The 23,361-nt window shown below is 36.9% G+C and overlaps 1 protein-coding gene across 5 annotated transcripts in view; it reads left to right on the forward strand.

The window, feature by feature from the left end:
* The window catches only part of rab6ba (RAB6B, member RAS oncogene family a), a 131,209-nt gene that overhangs the window by 45,223 nt on the left and 62,625 nt on the right, over positions 1–23,361 (forward strand). For 4 of the 5 annotated variants that reach the window (XR_010893403.1, XM_067373123.1, XM_067373124.1 and 1 more), the window contains exon 2: positions 9,056–9,114. Coding sequence is in view for 4 of the 5 variants with exons in the window: in XM_067373123.1 (XP_067229224.1) it covers positions 9,056–9,114 (59 nt within the window). In the remaining variant the exon portion in view is untranslated. Of the gene's footprint in view, positions 1–242; positions 355–9,055; positions 9,115–23,361 lie in introns of those variants that run through there. The other variant, XM_067373122.1, reaches the window with a different exon arrangement.

Here is a 23,361-nt window from a genome sequence, read left to right on the forward strand (position 1 = left end):
CGCCCTCTGTTCGTTGATTGGCCCGGCTGTTTCCAGACCGGTGGTAAACAGAAAGCTCTGACGCTGTCTCAGACTGAGTACAGAAGCGAAATGAAATTGAGCGGAAGTAGGAAGTCTGACGTAGTCAGGCTAGCATGTTGGAGGCTTGATATGAAAGTTTAAAGTCTTTGCTTTTGTATGCAAAAAGAATTTTTGTGCTACCTATATGGATTCAATTTTTATTGGCTTTTAAAGAGAGACACGCAAATGGGAGTTTTATTTTATAAGGCGCGCTAGTCTGACAGGAGGATGGCTGGACCGATCGCGTGCCTGTCAGTCGAAACGGGGCTTGCATTGTTAAAAATCAGCGTTTAGGTCAGTGTGTTTACATTTCTAAGCTTTTTGATTGGTTCTGTACAACGTGTAACACCATATTTGTAGAGCAGAGATAATGACGTTTCAGGGGATACCGGGAAATGCTCATAAGTGACGAGAGGAGTTGAGAAGTTCATTTCCAGCGAATTTAGTGAAACCATGTCAAATTTAATAGCCATTTAAATACCTTTACTCGATTATCTGGACTACGAAACTTTGGGAGATTATTTTTGAAAGTCTGTTCTTTGAAATTAGCTTAAAAAAATAAATACAAATTTTTCATTGTTTTTCCACATTATCGGCCAATAGAACGTTGCAACTTCCGACTCATTTCGGCAGATCGGGTCACATATATATATATCAACATGCTCCTCTCTATAGTTCATTTTACTAGCTAACTATCGAGTTCATGGACATTGACTGTTTTTTCTGAGGTAAATGTGACGTTACATTGTTACATTACACTGATTGAAATCAGACATTTTTAATTTCAGTAAGTTGTAATGTATCTTTCAACATACCTTCTGATGTTCATTCATGTTTATTTCGTGCTGTAACTAGTAGTAAAGAGGACGAGATGATCGGTTCATGTGCCACTTGAACTCAGGTGCTACAGCGATCTGTCATTAAAGAGCCACAAAAACACAATTATTGTTTGAATTTTGTAATAAAATTGACAGAATTTGAATTTGAGTTTAATAAAAGTAACAAACATACTGAAAGTGACAAAAATTAAAGTAACAAAACACAAGGCTTATTGTGATTATAGGATGACCGTTGCACTACAAATAATACTACAAATAATAATAAATACATTTTAATCAGTATTGAAAAAACAAACAAACAAAAAAAGACAATTGTTAACAATATTGTTAATGTCCACACAGCTGACGTTTACCTGTCATAGTTTATTGTATGTATACTTTTCAAAGTAATTAAACTAAAAGTAATAATTACAACAATAACAATAATTTAGTAAAACATTTCATCCATGTTTTAATTTATACAGTAACCTCTGTTATGTTTTTAAAATAAAATAAAAATGCAGTGTTTTGTTATAAAGGAACTGTTCCAAGGAATTTGTATTCATTTGATTTACATTTGTTTACTTTTGTTTGGATTTACATTTGTTTATTTACATGTATTACTTTTTTATGAAGTTTTATGAATTCATTTAGCCATAGTTTTTGATGATTAATTTGTATTAAATAAAAAAAGGGGAGTCTGATATTGCCCACTTCCATGTATGTACAGTACTTTGAGTGCTAAGAAAAGCTCTATATAAATGTAATGAATTATTATTATTATTATTATTATTATTATTATAGAGCCCTACATGACCCCTGTATTTTCCGCCAAGCTATGATAAATAATGTATGCTAATTATCAAGCACAAATTACAATTAAACAATTCCTGCATGATAAGATACAAAAACGTACCTAAAATGAAGTTCATTAGCTGGACTGATAAGCTTTCATAATTGACATTGCTGATAGATTGTCTGTGGCATTTCACAAATTTATCTCCTAAAACTTGGTTTTACAACATTAGTACTGAGGATTTTATCAGCATGAGTGGATTTGTCATGAATATATAATAGTGATGGAATAAAGCTGTTTTTAAATTCAGTTCTTGGAGTTCTTGGTGTGTCTGCTAACGTTTACCAGGCAGCGCCTCGAGTATGTATTAAAGAGATATCAAAGACCCAAATCTCAGTAACAGAGGACTCTGCTGTCGGTTGCATCCATGTTTTATCATAGTTCTTTATTAAGATTTGGACTTAAAAGAAAGTCAATTTCAGTAAAAGCATATACCATATAGTCTTGGCTAGAAAAAGCTATTGGATTGTTATTTCTGCTGTTATTGCAAAGGAAATAAGATTCATTAAATACACATTGACCTTTTGTGGCACATTGTCAATGTATTTAGGGTAAGATGTCAATAGGTACCGGCCATTACATAGCCCATTATAGTCTTTTCAGCAAAATTTTAAGGAATAATTCATACAGAAATGAAATGCTGTCATCATGTACTCATCTTCATGTCATTACAAACCTGTATGGCTTTCTTTCATATGCTGAACAAAAAGAAGAAAAAAAACTTTGTTGAATACTTGAGGAAAAAGCATCTTTGTTAAGCTTTAAAGGGGTCATGAACTGCGTTTTTTGTTTTATAATGTTCCCTGGGGTTCATTAATTGTGAAGAGTGTTGCATTACATTTATATCTATGGCATTAGAACATTGTAGTCGAACACAGACATGAAAGCAGTGATCTCGTCATTGCAGCTCAATTTCTGCACACCAGCGAATGCTTTCATCGTAACTAATAGTGCAAACGCATTGACTAAGAGATTTGATTAATAAAACAGGAGTTTTAGCGTGCGTCTAGAACTCAGTCACCAATAAACTTGCGCTGTTTGATTGACAGAGTTCTTTGATCGCTTTCTTTATATAATTTAATCACCGTTTAAATGACAGATTATTTTCATCCTACTAAGAGAAACAACGTGAAGTTGACCATAGTCACTGTCACTGGTTTGATTTACTGACACATAGACAAAGATCATCTGTTCTGCACATGAATCATTACATATCAAATCAGGCATTAAAATGAACACAGTTACTTACATGCTGTTGCATTACTGTGAAATCATGAATACAAATAAATAAAGCTCAACTGAGACATTCACATTGATGAAAATAAATAACCATATTCCTAGCATTAGGATCCTTTGAAAGGTAATGTTATTCTTGTCCTGTATCAATCACTAGGCGTTGATTTCTTCTGTGGAGGCGGTGTTTCACCTATATATACATAGATAGGCACATTCCATATTCTTATAGTACGATGACCTCTTATATATCAAAAGCTCAAGGAAAAGTTGATTTCTCAATCCATGACCCCTTTAATCTCACAAATATATGATTTTTTTTTAAGTGAAAGCTTTCACACTTGTATTTGATTTCATTTCTTAGATTTATTTATAATGAAAAATATCATATACTGTAAATATAACAGGTCATTGTGTGACTGTCAAAAAATCATCAAGAGACATTGTGGTTTTGGTGGCTATGCCATGAATATTTTTCATGTCAACACAGTTCTGGAGGAGGGAAAAAAATAAGCATTCCAGATGTGGGTAAAAGTTGTTAGAAGACTCACATCATACACAATTTTCTTTAGTACTGTAGTAGTTTTTGTTTTTGTTTGAATCACCCATCACTTAAATCAGTGAGAGTCAGAGTATCTTTCTCACAGTTTGACTTAGGCCCAATCCCAATTCTACCCCTACCCCTTCCCCTTTCCCCTTCACCTTTGTTTCGCACGTTCACGTGAAGGGGTAGGGGTGTCCCAATTCTCATTTGGTTGGAGGGGAAGGGGTAAGGGGAAGGGCCAGGTAGCCCTTCAAACGAAGATTTTTCGGGTCCACACTTCAGACGAAGGGGTATGATAAATTTCCAACATGGCCGACCAAGCGAGCAGAGAGACCCATAAATGTATTTTTTTTTACGGTAAACAGTATTTTAGTAATAAATAATCAGTTGTTTTATGTTGCCTTTGATCTTGTGTTCATGTATACGGTTATGTTCTCCGAAAAAAGATTTGTTAAAATCGCTATGAAAACAGTTCGCTAATGTTTTTTACATTATGATAGTTCCACAACAATTTTATTTATATTTTATTGAAACCCGCGTTGATTTGACAACATAAATTCAAATCCGGTGGCAGCTAACTTGTCTTTTTGCCGCATGCCTCATGTTTTGTTGTGGTTACGTCCGTAAATACGTGTACAATACATGATATAAACAAAAAGCGCATTCAGTTTGCATGCTTATTCATCAGTATTGTATGTTCTGTATCAACCAGGGACTCCTGAGGAAACACGCAGGTTCGTCTCCTTTGTCTTATGCGAAGAACTGAAGACAAATGCAAAAAAAATAAAAAATAGCTGTCGCCCAAGCAACAGAGATCACTACAGCTATCGATGGCATCTTAAAAGGCCAATTCACACCGCACCAACAAACAATTTTTTTAGCGCGACCCTTTTTATTAACGAGACCCATAAGCATATACAACCATGTAGCTAAACAAGCCAAAACGAATTATTAAAAACGAAACTGAAGGTAAACCTGCGTTGCTCTCATAGTGGTTAACGTTACCTCTCTCTTTCGGTGAAGTGGAGCAGCTGCTCTTGCTCAATGGCACGGATTGCACTATGGACTATTGTACCTTTTGTATATTTTTTTAACAGTATTTTATTTTTTATAATGAACAAGCTGCGATGTCAGGTTTCCACTGCTTTGTTGTGTGTGTGTGAGGCGCGGGCGCGATCAAACAGCTGTCCAACAGACGAGTGTTGTCGATGTGGTGTGAATTGGCCTTTAGAAGTGTGTGATAAACATCGGCGCATCTATGACGTAGGAGCTAGCGACGACTTATGATGACGTGTAACGGTCTAGTAGTGGTGTCCCAATTCTTAGTGGAATATTTTCAGCCCTACCCCTTCACACTCTGTTTCAAGGGGCAAGGGGAAGGGGTAGGCGTAGGGGTAAGGGGTATAAAATAGAATTGGGATTGGGCCTTAAAATGTATGTTGCTTGCAACTTGCCGAAGCCCATTTTTACTTACATTTTGCTTGACAAGTGTTTATTTTGGACATTGCATGTGCATGCAACATAATGTAGGGGCACAACAGCAATAGATACAAGCAATCCACACATTACTGATCCATAATTCACACATCACAGGCATACACACACACATGCATATTCGACATGTCCCCTTTAAAAAGCTACAATAAAATACAAATTAAATGAATTTACTTATTCATTCATCAATTAATAATCATGGTTTCAAACTGATGTGTGAGAACATGATATCCTACTGGGGAGGTCTGATGCTGCTTTAGTTTTGTGCAAGTGAAATGCAACATCAGAGCAGCCTTAGGGCCAGATTTACTAGACGGGGCAAATTAGCGTGAGAGCGCAATTCCACAAATGCACCGATGGGAATGGCAAGGTTTGCTTGTAATCTACAGCTGACACGTAAATGAAAGAACACAGAAACAGTCAAATCATTTATCTACCAAGAGCAGCGCAAATTAGCATTGGGTCGCAAATAAGGAGAGCTGATGCTCATCAGGTGCAGGTCGGATAACATCTTCCTCTGGCATTCCAACGAAATTAATACGAGTGGAAAATATTTTCTCGCTTCTACCATGCGCTCTCTGTTCTCTGCGGTGTCTCCTCCTAGCAGCAACAATTGCAACATGCTTTTTTGGGGTGTTAAATAATGGCGCAAATACCAGTAAATTGACTAGCGCAAACTTTAGTAAATTGCGTTGCGTGATTCATTTAAATACTCTCCTCCCATAAATTTTGTGTCTGATAGGGAAACTCCTACAAATGCATATGCAATAAGGTCAGCCGCAAAAACAACTCAGTCCACACCTTTTCAGCGCTAATTTTGCACTGCGTGTTTTTAGTAAATCCGAACAGTATGTTTTTAATGCCAAAAGTGGGTTTGCGCTGACACAAGCTGTTATTAAATCTGGCCCTTAGACTTTGCAGTTGCAGTATATATTATTACATTTAATGTGTTATTTGTAGTATTCTTTTTTTTTTTATTGTTTGCCCACAGTATCAAATTAACATTAACAGTATTACAGCATATATTAATGTTAGAGAATGTACAAAACCTAAAAGACAAAAAGTAAAAAATTAATAAAAGAAGTAAAGAACTAATAGATGTAATCACAACAAGTAAAAAAAAAAGACGTATGCAAATGTAAACACGACAATAGATAAAAAGGTCACACTGTATTAGAGCAATCTTTAAATAAAAGGAAATTAAATGAAGTTAAAAGGAGTCCTGTATGTTCGTCAAAAAAGCGCTTTTATATATTCCCAAAGGGAGACCATATCAGCCAGAATTTGTGAGACTTTTGATGTTTATTGTGGGTGAGCTTTTCAAGTGGCAACTATGTAGCAATCTGTTATATCCACATTTTAAATGATGGAGCCTCTGATGCAGACCAAAGTAACAAAATGCATTTTTAGCTAAATATACCAGGACAAAGAATAACTGTTCACATTTATTTAACATTTTTGTTGATTTTACGCTTCTATATTTAATATTTAAAACATTAATTTTGTATTATTTATGTTTTCATTATTTCTTCAAATGTACATTTACCATCTATTATTTTGCATTGTTACAGTTACTTTATTTGATTAAAAATACAGTAAAAATAGTAATATTGTGAAATATTATTGCAATTAAAAAAAAAAAGTGTTTTCTATTTTTAATATATTTTAGAATGTCATTTATTTATGTAATGGCAAAGCTGAATTTTCAGCATCATTACTCCAGTCTTCAGTGTCGCATGATCCTTCAGATATCAGTCTAATATGCTGATTTGATGCTCAAGAAACATTTGTTAATGATCACAAATGTTGAGAACAGTTGTGTTGCTTATTTTAATGGAATCTAATACATTTTAATCAGGATTCTTTGATGAATGATTTGTTTGAAAGAGAAATCTTTTCTAACCGTGTTAAAGTTTTTCACTTTTGACCAATTTAATGTACATTTGCTAAAAAAAAAGTATAAATTTCTTAAAAAAAAAAAAAAAAAAAAACTTTCCCGAACTTTTACACGGTAGTGTAATTTCTGTGTAAATGTATGTGTGACGCACTCTGCACTGAACAGTCTGTGTAATGTACCTTTAGTGGTATATATGTGGTTTAAAGATACAAGGCAAAATTCAATTTCTAATCTATTCTATCTCTAGCTTCTCCCATTAATCTGCCAGCTTATCCTTACATTTTTCAACGTATTTTAGTTACTTTAGTTTCTTCCTTTCCGTTTCCTTTTCCTGTATCCATTATCTGATTGTGCCTCTAATGGGCGCTCTTAGTGGAGTCAAAGCACCAAATCCAATCTATCACAGTAAAGGCTAAGCACTAAGCCCTATCTCCAGCTATTGCTCTGGTGTCTGCTATAAGTGATTAACTGAAAAATGTTGGATGCCCTCTGCTCCACTAAATGACATGATATTAAATATTTAACATGACTAAAATTAGACGCCCACCACTCTATCCATTAGAAACAGAGCTTGAGCTGTCTGCTTTGGTGGATTCTAAGGAGATAGAATATAGAATGGAAAAGATGGCTTGCTATGAACTGGAGTGATCTGTTTTTCTTACATTTCTGTTTAGGCTTTAAAGTAGCCTGTTCAAATATTTGGGGTCAGTAAGATTTTTGTTCTTGAAAGAAATTAATACCTATTTTAGCAAGGATGCATTAAATTTATCAAAAGAATAAAAAAAAAAAAATTATATATATATATATATATATATATATATATATATATATATATATATATATATATATATATATATACTGTTCTTTTAAACTTTTGAACTTTCCATCCATCCAACGATAAGAAATGTTTCTTGAGCACCAAATCAGCGTATTAGAATGATTTCTGATGATCATGTGACACTGAAGATCAGAAATCGTACCGACCACAAATTATTGCATGATATTTCTTAGAGAAAATGTACATTTCTGATATTTCTAAGTGGATGTTTTATTCCCACTGGTCTCACTGCAGTAGGAGCTGATGGTTTATGTATGTGAGTTGTGCTTTTAACATAGCTGCTGCCTCTCGGCGTCGGCTATCAGGATGGCTGGCTATCTTCCATCCAGCAGTTTAATGTGCACTCAATAATCATGGTTTGTTAAATGAGGAGGGAAGGGGTATAGCCCAAACCATAATTCAGTATTTACTCGAAAGCATTAGATAAAGCCTTATGAGCCCCATTAATTTAGATCCTCCTCGCTTTTAAACGGAGACAGATCAGTGTCTTAGGGAAAATTAGCATTTAAATGACTTGTGACCTGCAGCCTCCAATCTACTCACTGAAAAGACTTCTTAGCCATGAGAAATCCTGCTCTCTCTTTTATTTGATCTGTAGCTCAGAGTTATTTTTTGTGTGTGGATGTGTGGGTCTGGGTAAATTCATCCATTTATCTACACAGGTATATGTTTTTCTCTTGTGTCTCAGGGGAATCTCAGGTCAGCAGGGCAGATGAAGTTGTGCTGATGTTTTTATTGCAGTCTCATATCTGGGTTTAGGTTTTATGATGCTGTTACTGGGATATTTTAAACTGTTTTCTACCCCAGATTTAATAAACTTGCCTCAAAAGAAGTCAAATCTAAATAATCTACCTTTTTAATACCTTTTTTATTGCTTGGAGCTTCAAAAAGTATGAGGATATTACCATTCATGAAATGTAGGTGTGAAAATAAAACACTGTTATGTGCTGCACTGGAAAATGTAGCAATTTCAGTGTCTCATATGACAGCTGATGACAAATCGAGTCTTTTCTTACATAAAAGCAATCCTTTTTAATCCTTCAAATCGAAGACTGAGATGGTTTAGGATGGTAACTCTGCCCTAGTCCTAATGCAGTGATTTTCAATGGTTCCATAAATTAACTGACGACCTTCTGGGTAAGTCTCCTATTGAATGATTAGATCTCTTGGCAGAGGTTTCAATTAGCACAGTTGGCAGCCCACAGCTTGCAAATCAATCCAGTAAGCCCAGGCAGGCTTCACTGGCTTCCTCAGTTGCCGTCTGCTTTCAAATGGCTTCTATTTTAATGTTTCTCTTCTCTTTGTTCTCTTACAGTGGGGAAGACTTCCCTGATCACACGCTTCATGTACGACAGCTTTGACAACACATATCAGGTAGGCAGCTGGCGGGCCTCTTGACGTCCTTGTCATTCTGTCACTCAGAGAGCTCAAAGTGTCCCTCCTCTTATTGTGCAGCGTCAAAGAGTCATTTCGCACAATCTTCAGAAAACATAATGGGCTGGGTTCAGTCTTTCATTTGTCAGGACAATTCTTCCAAATTGATTATAAATGTTCAGCATTATTGTAATGTTGTGTGGTTATTAACACTAGAAGTCCCAGGGATTTGTAACCCTCCTTTAGCCAAGTGGATGCTAACTGGCTAGTCTTTTGGCTATCATTAGCATCAATTCATGTGTAAATATGGTCATTACCTGAGCAATCTGCAGGAGGGTTGGGGGTGTGTGTGTGAATGGTTGCTGGTGGCTTGTTTGTATGTGTGGGGGAGGGAGGGCAGCTAAAAGCAGAGAACTTGATTGACCATTGGCCGGTTTCAGAAAGGAGGTTAAGTGAAAACTCTGAGTATGTTAACCCTGAAATGAGGGAGTGCAAGTGATGTTTAAAAAGTTAACTCACTCATTCACACTGCAAAAATGCTTTTCATACTAAGTATTTTTTTACCCTATTTCAAGTTAATTTAAAAAAAAAAAAATCTTAAATCAAGATGGATTTTCTATATGAGAAAATTATATATGATATTTAGTCTTGTTTCCTGGGGGGATCTAAATTAAGTGCATTTTACTTAAGTAAAATGATCAATATCTGCCAGTGTGGTAATAAAAATCTTAATGCAAACGGAAAGTGTTGGAGTGTCTACCCAGGTGAAAAAAAAAGTGCAGTAAAATACACTTTATTTTAGTACACTTTTACACTTCCATAATGTACAGTGCTCTATTTCCGTGCACTTATTTTGTACTTAATATACTAAAAGCTCTTCTTTAGTACTTCTTAAGATAATCTTAAGAACATCTAAGTGTACTCAACTGTGCTATTTTGAGACACCATGAATTTGAACTAAAATGTGCTTTTAACATACTATCTCTGTATAGAAACATGTATTTAGTTACCAATTGTAGTACACTTGAACCCATCTTTCAAACACTTTTAAAAATGGACTTAAGATGTATTTCAAATATAAGATTAATATATAATGAATATATACAAAATGTATTTATAATATATTGCCAGGCAGTGCCAGGATTGTGAGTGATTGCTGGAATGTACTCACTCACTTTTTAACATTATTTGTAAATATGTGTACAAATGGTTGGTTTCTTTATTTTATTTTGTACTATTTTTATCAATAGATCTCAGCAACAAAGGGAAAAAAAAAAAAAAAACATGTGTGTTGATTTCTCCCTAAGATGGCAAAGTGAAACACAAGTTTCCTTGAAGTGGCTCAGCATGGCCCCACATTGTTTACATAACAAAAGCAACTGTTCACAGCTGATTAAGGATATTAGCCTAAAGACATCCAGCCCATCGGCTGTCCTGCGGGTTTTATAGGTAGAAAAGCCAAATGGCTGCTCTCTGGGACTTCTAGTGTTAAATCACATAAACGTTTTTGCAAATTTTGATTATTCATCTCCGAATTACAACCCTATGTACGGTCAGTGTCATATGACAGTAGGACCTGATTTTACCTCATATTATACTGTGTAGCGAAACTCTTGGTGAATGGTGAGCCAGATGTAGATTCAGCGGAAGCACACTACAGGTTGATATAGATTGTTGTTGTTGAATAATGTGGGGGGGAAAGCATGCCGTTTGAAACATCTCAAGGGAAGTGTTGTCTGTGAGATTCATATTTTTTAATTAAACCTGTGAGAGAGCTGGTATACAGGAAAGGATTCCATCTCATATGAAACTGATTTGCTTGTATATATGAATATGGGTGATTGTTTAATTACAGGAACTATGTTATCCCCTAGGATGATTTTTAAAGTCGTCATGAAATGAAAATTCAATTTGTTCATGTATATTTCTTTTTCTTCTTTTTTTTTTGTTTTAACTTGTAATGTTTCATCAAAATGTTGTAACTCCATCATAACAACAGACTTCTCTCTGGTGACATATGCTGGACTTATATGAAATCATTTAGTCTGCTTAAGCCCCAACCCTCCATAATTGACTGTATCTCACATTCATTTTGAAAGCAACACCCACATTTTAAAATCCAGTCAACAACCAATGTGTCACAATGTGTTGCAGACAAATGCACAAAGATGACGATGAAAAACACATAATTCCTGAACAAAGGAAAAGAAGGACCAAACAAGGTGAATTAATGATACACAGCTGAACCAAAGACTATAGAATAACACAAGACGCGTCACTCGTATTGTTTTGAATGGGAGAACGCACAATATGGCGGAATAAGTCCTGCCTTCTAAATAAGAGCCAATCGCCAATTTGTAAAAAAAGTCAACGAGTCACTGCTGCGGCTGTTAGAAGCTCCGGTTCCTCTAGAAACAGTCAGACGCGCGCCTCCGGAATGAAACACAAGAGACGTGCACTTTAGGATTGCGCATGCGCATTAGGTTGATCCAGCATGAAAAATACAGTTTTTTTTGTCATGATTCGAGCATTTAGAAACAAAATTTATGAGACAGTTGTTGTCAGATTTCATAGGTGATTTCAAATATGAAAATTAGCAAACAGCTTTCGAGAATTTGATGTTTCCCCATTCAAAGAGATAGGAGCTGCACTTGCATGCCCAAGAGGCTTTTCAAAGATGGCTGCCGAGTGTCTTAAAGGTGCATTAGAATTGAAAATTGAATTTACCTCGGCATAGTTGAATAACAAGTGTTCAGTACATGGAAATGACATACAGTGAGTCCCAAACACCATTGTTTCCTCCTTCTTATGTAAATTTAATTTATGCAAAAGACCTCTGAAAAACAGGCGAATCTCAACATAACACCGACTGTTACGTAACAGTCGGGATCATTAATATGTACGATCCCAATATTTGCATATGCCAGCCCATGTTCAAGGCATTAGACAAGCTAATATTAACATCTGGAGCAGCACAGCCGAATCAACAGACTTTATGCAGGTAAGCAAGCAAGGACAATAGTGAAAAATGGCAGATGGAGTAATAATATCTGAAATGGTCCATGATATGGTGATATTTTTAGTGATATTTGTAAACTGTCTTTCTAAATGTTTAGTTAGCATGTTGCTAATGTACTGTTAAATGTGGTTAAAGTTACCATTGTTTCTTATTGTATTCACAGAGACTAGAGCCATGTTGTTATTTTAATTATTAAACACTTGCAATCTATATAATTCATAAACACAACTTAATTCTTTATAAATCTCTGCAACAGTGTGTAATGTTAGCTTTAGCCCTGTTAGCCACTGCTGAGGCAACTATCAAACTCATACAGAATCAAATGTAAACATCCAAATAAATACTATACTTACATGATCTGATATGCTGCATAATGAAACTTTGTAAAGATCCATTTTGAGGGTTATATTAGCTGTGTGAACTTTGTTTATGCAATGTATTATAGAGTTGCGAGCTTGGGGGCGGGGAGCGCGAGCATTTAAAGGGGCCACACGCTGAATCGGCGCATTTTTAATGATGCCCCAAAATAGGCAGTTAAAACATTTTTTTTTTTAAATCTATGGGGTATTTTGAGCTGAAATTTCACAGACACATTCAGGGGACACCTTTAGACATACATTACATCTTGTGAAAAAGGGTTCTAGGGCACCTTTAAAGGGACTTTGGCTGAAATAATTCTGCGTCCCAATCCGCCTACTTATACTACGTCCTAAAAGTATGTACTGTTATTGTAAAGAAAAAGTACATACTTTTGAGTGTGTAGCAGAAGAGTATGCAAGCTTTGGGACATACTACCTCGTCGTAATTGCGTCTTTAACAGACGTTCTGTCAGTTACGCAACCTGTATCTGTTTAAACTGCCCTGTCAATAATCTTGTCACAGTTAAAATCCTCCACATTCAATTACATTTAATTTCCTACCGTTTCAGAGAGAAATGTAGTCGCATGTTGATCTGCCAGTCATGAGTCTTTCATGCAGAGAACTCTCCTCATCTTTGCATTATGATGCATTTAAAAGTTAATGACCAAACGCATCATTATAAAAGTTCACAATGCTGCTGCAGATGAAATATAATGTTGATAACATTTAATAAATATCTTTTCGTCAGGTTAGATGCTGATTATTAATCACTCAAGCCCCTTTATCTTAACCGCTCTGCTTAACCATCAGTCTTACACATTTATTAGGGCCCGAGCACCGATGGTGTGAGGACCCTATTGGAATTGCTCAGCCAATTCTTCTTCTTCTCCAAAATGAATCGCATTTTTGAGGGCCTAAACGTTCTCAAAAACTCATGAAACTTTGCACACGCGTCAGAAGTGGTGAAAATTTACATCTAATATGGGTTTCAGAATTAGGTGTGGCAAAATGGCTCGATAGCGCCACCTACAAAATTTCAATTAAGCGCCCTTCGTGCTACATTTGACATACAGATATGAAATTCGGTAGACAGATGTAACAGCCCAATACCTACAAAAAAGCCCCCGGGTGCAAAGTTTGTAAACCCAACAGGAAGTGAGATATTTAGAATTTTCTCTACAAATTTTGGCAGTTTTTGCCATTTCCACATGTTGTACTTAAACTCCTCCTCCTAGAGCTTTAATCAGATCAACATCATATTTGGTCAGTCTAATTTAAAGGTCTTTGTGATGTTAAATTACGAAGACCTTGAGTTTTCACTGAAGGCCGTGTCCGTGGCGGCCTGACAAAGTTCGATGTCTCGCCATGAAACAGGAAGTTGTTGTAACTCAGGCATACAATGTTTGATCTGCCCCAAACTTCACGTGTTTTATTAGAGTCCTGGCCTGAAGACATCTATATGACAATATTCAGTTACAGTCATAGCGCCACCTGGGGGCAACAGGAAATTACATGTTTTACACTGTGATTAACTCCTCATAGAGATTAAACCAGATCAACATCATATATAGCCAGTCTATTCTTAAGGCCTTTGAGATGTTAAATTGCAAAGATCTTGAGTTTTCGTTGAAGGGCATGTCTGATTAAGTCTGATGTTTCGCCATGACAGAGGAAGCTGTTGTAACTCAGGCATACTATGTCTGATCTGCCCCAAACTTCACATGAGTGATAAAAGTCCTGGCCTAAAGACATCTATTTGACAATATTCAGTTAGCTGTAGCGCCACCTGTTGGCAGCAGGAAGTGTCACTTTTACATGATTTTGCCATAATTCTCCTGTATTTACTCACTCACATGCATGTCGCCCACTGTTCGCTGTATTCTTGAGGCCAACGGGTGGCGGTGAGCCCGGGTGCAAGGGCCCTTTCATTCGTATTTGTAGTTCTAATCAAATCCTTGTCCACAGCGCAATGTGTTATGGGCAATATTCTATGTTTTAATTAGCTGACTTTGAAATCTACAAACTATGATTTGGGACATACTAATTCTAATTTCGAATACTATTTAGGACGGATAGTATGCGAATCGGAATGCAGCATAAGAGAACTAATCATATCAGTAACCATGGCAACTAAGTGGTGGGAAAATCAAACAAAGGAAGTCAGGAAACTGATGAAATACAAACTAAAAGTCCATGAAAATTAAACTAAGATAACAAAAAAACTAAATATCTGTGAAACAATGCATAGAACCAAGTCTTTTCCCTACATTTTAAAATTTTTCAATAATTTGTTACACTTTGAAATGCATCACAATACGCAAAAAAGGATTGATTCTTATTTTTCATTACACAAATGAAAAAAAATAGAGAAAATTATAAAAATATAGTTTGTAAAAGCTTTATTATTTTTAGCTTTAACTAGCATTTGAACTTAATAATTTTGACTTTTTCTAAGAAATTTTAAAAACATATTTTCAGTTGTGATGGATAGAATACACCAGTCTTCCATCGTACTTTTCTTTTGTATTGTTTATTTTAAAATATTTATTTGGGGTTCACTGTTTTAAATTTCCTGTTTTAGCAAAGTGGGCTTGGCCTTCACATGAAATGTTTGTGCAAGTGTTTTGTTTATGCATCCTATTTATTGTATTTATTGACATTTGTTTTAGCTCTTGTTCTTAATCATGTGTATGGAGTGGAATAAGGCAAGAGTTGATTTTATAAAAATGGTGTGTTCTAATTAATAGGACCTACAGAAATTTGTATATAAGATAACCATCACCAGTTGGAATGGGCACTAGTGGACTGATTGTGTTTGTGAGTGAAGTTTGTGAGTAATGTTAGTATTGAAAACTCACACTGAAACTCTGGCCTCCGTTGTTGGAAGTTGGAGCTGTTTTATTACCTTAAGGCACCAATATACTCACAGCAAAAGCATGAAAAAACAGTGTCTCTTTTGATTAGAATTACATTTTCAATTTCTACAATAAAGCAGTTCTCCAGTGTTCATGTTTTTACTTGCATCTGACCTTGATGGTCTGAACAAATTAAATGAACAGGAAAAGATTTCCATGACAAAGTAGGTAGAGCCTCAGCACACACCTCCTACCTATTATGTAATTGCCACCGGTCGGAGCGAACTTTCCCGGAAAACAGGCTGCTTTGAACTCCAAATGAACTCCGTTTTAGCCTGATTTTGTTCTATATGACGTCACACCTGTTCGTTCTTCGATTTCACTTGAAGTATATTGGGACCAGTTCTAGTTTTTAGACTCTTTTATTAATAACTATTGTTTTTAATCATACTCTTAAAACAATGCTTTTATTTGCACATTTTTCACATCCGTGTTGCTAATAAACATCTTGGATGCCATTTCTGCTTTATGTTGCAATATACCAAATGAATTGATGCAATAACGATCCCAGTAGTATTATTGTATTATTGTGTACATTGCAAACTGTACACAATAATATATTATTGTGTACAGATTGCAGTGTTTCACAACAAAGAATCACTGTTCCTAATACTATTGTCATTATGGTCACACCAAGGTTTTTAAAGGACAATTAACTTTTCTCCATAAAGTCGTCAAGTAGTCAAAGTATTTTCAAGCAGTCAAAAGTGCCCTTCATTGAAAATCATCCATGTGTATGTGTCTGTGGCATTCTTTCAAAGTGCTGTTATGTCCAAGTGTCTAAGGCATCTGTATTAGACTTGAATGTTTCCATTCCACTTATCTGCATGGTTTATAACCCATAAAACCTGAAGGACACTGAAATGATGTGAACGTGTCGTGTTTTTTCAGGCTGAAATGCTCTGTAGGCATGTGTCTATTTAGATGTCTTTGTGTTTGAGCTGAGTCACAGCTTTAGTGCACTACAGGTTCTAACTGTCACAATACTCCAAACGTCTGAGACACATATGCATGATGAAAGCTCTCTGAAGTCTCTCTGGCCTTGATCTCGCCTTTCTCTCTCTCTTTATATCCTCTCCATTCTGCCGCACTACCATTGTGGGCTCTGCATTTAAACTTTAGTAGGACAGAGAGTACATTTTTACATTTTTATGCCAAAAGAAAACCTCATCAGCCAACAAAAATGGATTAATATTTGTTATTTATCCAAACTATTGTTAATGTTTTGTTATATAAATGTGCTGTGTAAATAATTAAATAATAGACCCTTACAGTTTTCCTCCACACTGACACTGTACCAATAGCTTAAAACACTGAATTTGGAGTTAAGCTCCAACCAGCCCCCTGATCTTCACTCTCACAATGTGTGTAACGTTAAGATGATGTTTGTGTCATAAACCAAACTAAGCATGATGCACTGCTACAGTGTCATACTGTAATAAGATTACACGAGTGCTTTGTGAACAGGCTTTGTTGTGCTTTCTGACGAGATGATAGATTCTGGAATCTCAAATCGGAGTGCTGTTTTGCTCCATGTGTTTATTCTTGCTAAAATGGTTTGTGTTTACCTATATAGATATTTCTGTATAGATAATTATATAGAGATATTACATCTGAGTTAATGATCTGTTGCTCTTTTTTTGTCAGGATCTATTTATTTAATTAAAAATAAATTAATAATTCAATAAAAAATAATGTAATAAACTGTAATTATTCAATGCCTTGAATATACATCTTTTATGAAAAGCATTATGTCTATTATATTGTTAGATAATTTGATCTTTTTAGAGCAATGCAAGGCTAGTTTAAGTTGTAACATGTCATGTGGGTCACGATCTCCAATCACCATGCCTGTCACCTTCAGCACTACATCTCCCAGAATCCTTCCTGGTCCAACACTTGCATGCATTCCACAATCATCACTTGCTGTCAATCACTTCATCACCACAGCACCAGATATAAGGACACTCTACACACACACACACACACACACTGGATGGTCTCGTCGAATGCTAAGACTGCTATTGTTTGGATCACAACTTACCTGAAGTATACTCACCTCTGTGTCCTGCCCCTCATTCCTGTCTCCTCTTCAGTCTCCTTGTTCCTGTTCATCCACGTTCTCCTGTTCCCACATGGAATACCTACAAGGCAAAGGAAAGTAACCGTGATAATCACTGACTGTTAACGTGTGTGTGTGGATCCTCACCTGTCATTGCTGCCTGTTGTTTTCACTTTGCCTACTTCACCTTATTGTTTCAATAAAGAGTTTGAGTGTTTATACTTACCAATCACTCCAGTCTGTGTCTCCTGTCGAAAGACCAGACCTCATCCGATTGCAGCATGAGCATACTTCTCCACCTGATAGATCTATTGTACTCCCACACTCAAAATGGACGTCCAGTTGAGGAGTTTGCTGGGGATTTCCTGGAGCTGGCTTTTACAGTCTACCTGGATGATGATATGCTTATGTTTATTTTCCATAGAGGTTTGGATGAACTTTTCCGTTCTAGGATGCCGTGGGATGTGCATGGCTGCACGTTGGAGCAGTACATTCTCTATGCTCTTCTACTCAGCAGAACCACTCCTGAAAGCCCGCTCATTCTTCCTGTTATCCCTGAGTCCAATCAAGAGTCCACTCCAGTCCAAGACAAATCAGAGTCCGCTTCAGTCCTAGCCAATCTACAGTCAGCATCAGTTCAAACCAATCCAGAATCAGCTACTGTCCAAACCAATTCAAAATCCACTCCAGAGTTCTGGTCCATCAGAACTCCAGCCCATGAGTCTGTTTCAGAATCAACTCTAATCCATGAGTCTGCTCATTACAATTACAATACCATCCACCTGGAAGCGGAACTTGTCCACTACTTTCACCCTTTTCAGCACCGTGGACCTGAACTTGTTAGGCTTGAAACCCAATCCTTGCCCAGGATATAAATTTTTCCTGGCCCTGAAAAATACACTGGCCTCCTGGAACTGATGGTGTGGTGACAGTGATCCATCAGTCATCCATAACTCCAGTCTTGGACTCCACTTCTGCTGTCTTATTCATGACATCCACCATATTCATGACAAGGGCAAAGAGAATAACTGCACCCGGTCTCTAAGCCTGAAGTTCCTGTTGTAGTTCAGGACGAGGTCCTTTATCTTACTAGGAATGTGGTGGCAATCCAAGCTTGTGGGAAATGGAGCCGTAAGCATTGGTGAGGTCAAGCCAAAGCACCACAAGGTCTCCCTTTCCTTCGCAAGCCTCTCTGATCAGATGCGTGACAACCCCAGTGTTTTCTAGGCAACTCGGCACTCTTGGAATGCCACCTTTCTGCACAAAGGTGTTGACGTAGCCATTCTTGAGGAGGAAGTCTGACATCTTTCAGGCTAGGACACTGAAGAAGATCTTCCCTTCCACGCTGAGAAGCAAGATGGACCTGAATGTCTCGAGTTTGGTCGAGTTGTCCTCCTTCTGTATCCAGCCCCGCTCCACATGCCTCCACTGGTCTGCTACTGTGCCCCTGCCCCACACCACTTGCAAGATCTTCCATAGGATCTTGAGGAGCTCAGGGAAATGCTTATACACCTTGTAGGGTTCATCACTGGGTCTTGCAGTGGAGCTGGTTCTGGCTGCTGAAACCACCTCTCTGGTGTTAAGGTCCACCTTGGAAGATGGTACGTCCAGCAGGGCTCTGAGGGGCCCAAGCTCTTGCTCCCTTTCAGGGTCACTCAGGGTGTTGTGCACCCTGGAAACAAGTCAGACGACCACTTCACTTCTGCCCCAAAAGCTGTTTTGTGAACCCAAAAGGATTGGCTATAAATGCGGCTCACTTCCTTGATCTCTCTCTCTCTCTGCTGCCTTCTGTTCCACTCTGCTCTATGCAGAGTCACGAGTTTCTCCTAATGCTATGACGGAGCTCTGCGAGCGGGGGTTTCTCTTCCTCAGTTGCTACCTTGAACTGTCTTGCCAAAGCTTAAAGCTCTTGCCGCAGCTGGTGGATCTTGTCTGCCCTTCAGTTCATGGTGTAGTTTAGTCTGCTGGTCTTGCACTCTTCAACGCCAAACCTCTCTATTGCAAAACTGACAATGATTGTGGTCACCATCTCAAGGCATTTATCTGCATCTCCCTTTGCTGTCGCGGTAATGATTCTTGCTGCATCCTTATTGATCTGATGCTGTTGAGCTACTCTGCCTGGAGCCGAAGAGTTTTGCACTTGGAGGTTCTGGGCACTGTGGGGTGTCTCTGGGCCGGCTCCTCCTGTGTCTAAAGATAGCCATTTACTTAATTGCTGAAAGAATCAGCTGTTTGAATGAATTGAATGAATTAATGACTCAATGATTTGCATATTTAGACATTTACCACCACCTACTGCAGTTTTAGTTTATTACATAATTTCGTTTTGTTTTTGTTTTTTTTAAATCATATTTCCTTATTAATAAACCCATTGAAGGTATTGGCCACCCAAAACTGAAAATTCTGTCATCGTTTACTTACCCTCATGGCAGTTGAAACCTAAAAGTTTATGTATAATAAATTAGCTTTTTTTATTTGATTCAACAGAATTTTTGTAATACCTATTTGATGTTTTTCTCATTTAACACAATAATGACTTTAAATTATTTATAAAAATGTCACAGTTTCCACAAAAATAGCAGCACAACTGTATTTGACATTGAATATAATAAGAAATGTTTCTTGAGCAGAAAATCAGCATATTATAATGATTTCTGAAGGATCATGTGACATTATATATATATATATATATATATATATATATATATATATATATATATATATATATATATATATATATATATATATATATATATTAGTTTCATCACATTAAACTGGGATAGGAGAAAGTGCTTTACAATTGAGAAATGTCACAAATCAAATTCAACTATTTTCATTGTCAAATCCATTCCCCAAATGCTTATTTTTACATGAGGGATCAAAGGCATTCAGTGAAGCTGAGATTTCAGAACCTCATTTCAGACCAACGTTAATGGCTGTGGCCATGCTGTCATATTCATTTGCTTGAGAAGGTTCATTGATGACGTTTGAATCTGACTGAAACCAAACAGTTTCTTTTGTCATCTGCATATGAATAAAATATATTGCCTCATCAATGTCACCTTTGAGAAGTAAAAGGCATCTTAATGAGCTGTTACTCTCTACAGTTACACTAAAGAGAGGAAGCGATACCAGCTCTTTTCTAATTTACATATTCTTGAATAAGCTCAAATCAAGCTGCTCCTCAACACTGAGATTGACCTTAAGATGTCTGGCAGTGGGCTTTCATGATAACATGTGCCAGAAGAGCAGAGAGCATCACCCCGACTCCTATCATCTGTCAGTCTTCTGCTCTATGCAAAATGAGAGAGACACATCTGCATATTTATGACTTTCCATCTTATATGGATTCATCGCTGTTTGAGTCATTGTTAAATCAGCATTTGAAGAAAAATTTGAGCAGAAAATGATTATTTAGAACAAAAGCTGGCGTTTTTCACTATAGACCTCAGCTACCAGACACTCCTCTATTTGGAAAATGAAAGTCATTCTTCTGAAATTGTTGCTTGCAATTTATGTTGGTGGTATATAAAACCATCAAAGAATCATAACAAAATAGCCCAGAGGAAAATTGTATTGCTCAGAGGTTGCTCTGTCATAAATCAGTTATGTGTTCTCAGTTATAGTCACATATCAACTTTTTTCTCCTAAAAAAATGAAACAATTGTTGTTTTATTTATTTAACCATTCCTATTCATTTTAATAGCAGTTGCTTGGCTGGCACATACAACTCCTTAAGTAAAGCAACCTGGATGCAGTCATCTTTGATTTATGAGAACTAATGCTGCCTCCAAGAACAACTTGGACTCTTCTACTTACAAGTTGGGTGTGGCAACCAGGGCGGGCTAGAGCCGTGAGGGAACAGCGCGAGGCCGGTGGCGCGAGAGTTAACGAGCATCACCTGGGAGGCGCACCTGCCTTGAGTCTCTCACGGAGGAGCTCCGGGAGCATAAAAGGAGGAGCGACGACCGTGAAGGACGAGAGAGGACCAGGCCTGGATATTATTTTATGTTTTATTATGTTTGTGTGGCCGGCAGACGTCCGCGAAGGTCTGCCGGCATTACTTTTGTTTTGTTCTTTATTTATTTTGTATTAAAGTTTTGTTGAATGTTCGCCGGGTTCCCGTTATTATGACTTGGTTGGAAAAAATAGTCAAACCAAAATAAATATACAATGGTAAAATGAATCTTCCTGCACATAACCTATTTGATTTCTTTATCGATGATCTAACAATGATATAATAAATTATTAATTTGTTTGCATAAATCTAACCATAAATAATGAGTTACCTTTACATTTGTGTACTGTCTACTCAACAAAACCATTCACTACTATATATTCCTGACATCTTTTCTACCATCTCCTTACGTCCCACCTGCCAACTCATTGGGTTTCATTGGGAATATCTAGTTTCCTTTTGGTAAACATGACTTTGCGTGGTCATGTGCATGTATACTTGAAATTATGATATATTCAATTCTGCTTGAAGGACACATCAATTCCAGAAACATTTTCTTAGTTTTAGAACTCGCTGCATGCGGAAGAAACCTTGAACCTCTGGTGTTAATGTAGATTTCCGTCCATGAGATTGTGAGTGTGTGCACACACTAATGTCTGTGTATGTTTTCACAGTGTTAATTACAAATTATTTATTCTATTAGCCTTATGATGTTTGATTGAGTAGGGCGCAGCATAGCAGGGTGCTTCAGGTTTTCTCTCTTTAGTAGGACTCTTGAGACCTTCACTCTTCATTAGAAGTGGTTGAACAGTCAGCTGTATTAAACACACACTACATGTTTCACTGGGGCTTTAAGTCATCGAGAAAATGCCGGAATGACACATTCTGCCATGTTTCTAGCATAGTTTTCCACTTTAAGTAAGCCAAGGGAATAAGGAGCATCACCACACTTTATATTATATTTGATTTGAATACAGAAAAAGTTGGGGTAAGAAACAGAGCAACGAATTTAGAAGAGAATAAAGCGAATGAAAAGGAAGAGCAGAGACTGACTGCCTGTCCAAAAATAAGCTTGACTTGCTGAGTTTGTGGTTGTTTTGCTGTGATGGCCGTTTGGCTGCAGATAGAGTGAGATTTGGACATGCTGCTGGGGTCCAGGGGGAGAGCTGTGCTGTCCTGCCTGACTGAGCTGCCACTCAACACGGGGCACTGGAGTGTGACTGTTTTCTGCTCATCACAACCAGGGAGCAGAGAAGACACAGAATCTTCGTTTCAAAATCTAGTGAGCTGCCTCTGTAGACAGCATCATAGGCACACTTTTGACATGAAGGCTATTCCAAAAATTAAGCAACTACCTCCTATACACCTTGTTTTGTCCAAATTCTAAGGCGGCATTAAATATATCTTCTAAAAAAGAATGCAATTCCATCATGCATTGCGATTAGGTTGTTTAAAAAAACAATTACTGATTTTTTTTTTTTTACCCAAAATTTGTGTTGTCAACATTTGTTTTTAGAGCGTTATGCATTCTTCTCATGACGCTTTCACGTGAGAACAGCTATTGGAGGTAGACATTTATGACATTTATGAAGAGTGGACTTGCAGTTTATGTATTCCAAATCTGCCACTGATATTCCATTTCATTTAGAATGCTTAGTAAGCAGCTGTCTAGGCAGTAGCCAATGAGGCAGCACAGCAGGTTTTGGAACAGAATGAGAGAATGAAATGACAAAATGTTTTGTGAATCTTTATTCACCCAAGTATTAAAGCTTATTGAAGCACAAAACAGTTTCTCCTAGGGGATGTTTTTAGCAGCACCATAATTTGTCTATATTCTTATTTATATTCACTCACTATATTCTCAAAAATAGTTTTGTTTTTGTTTTTAAGGTAAAAGACTCTGCTGTTAAGGTTTATCTTTAAAGCTGCAGTC

This window comes from Chanodichthys erythropterus, chromosome 21 (assembly GCF_024489055.1).
Source record: "Chanodichthys erythropterus isolate Z2021 chromosome 21, ASM2448905v1, whole genome shotgun sequence".
NCBI lineage: Eukaryota > Metazoa > Chordata > Actinopteri > Cypriniformes > Xenocyprididae > Chanodichthys > Chanodichthys erythropterus.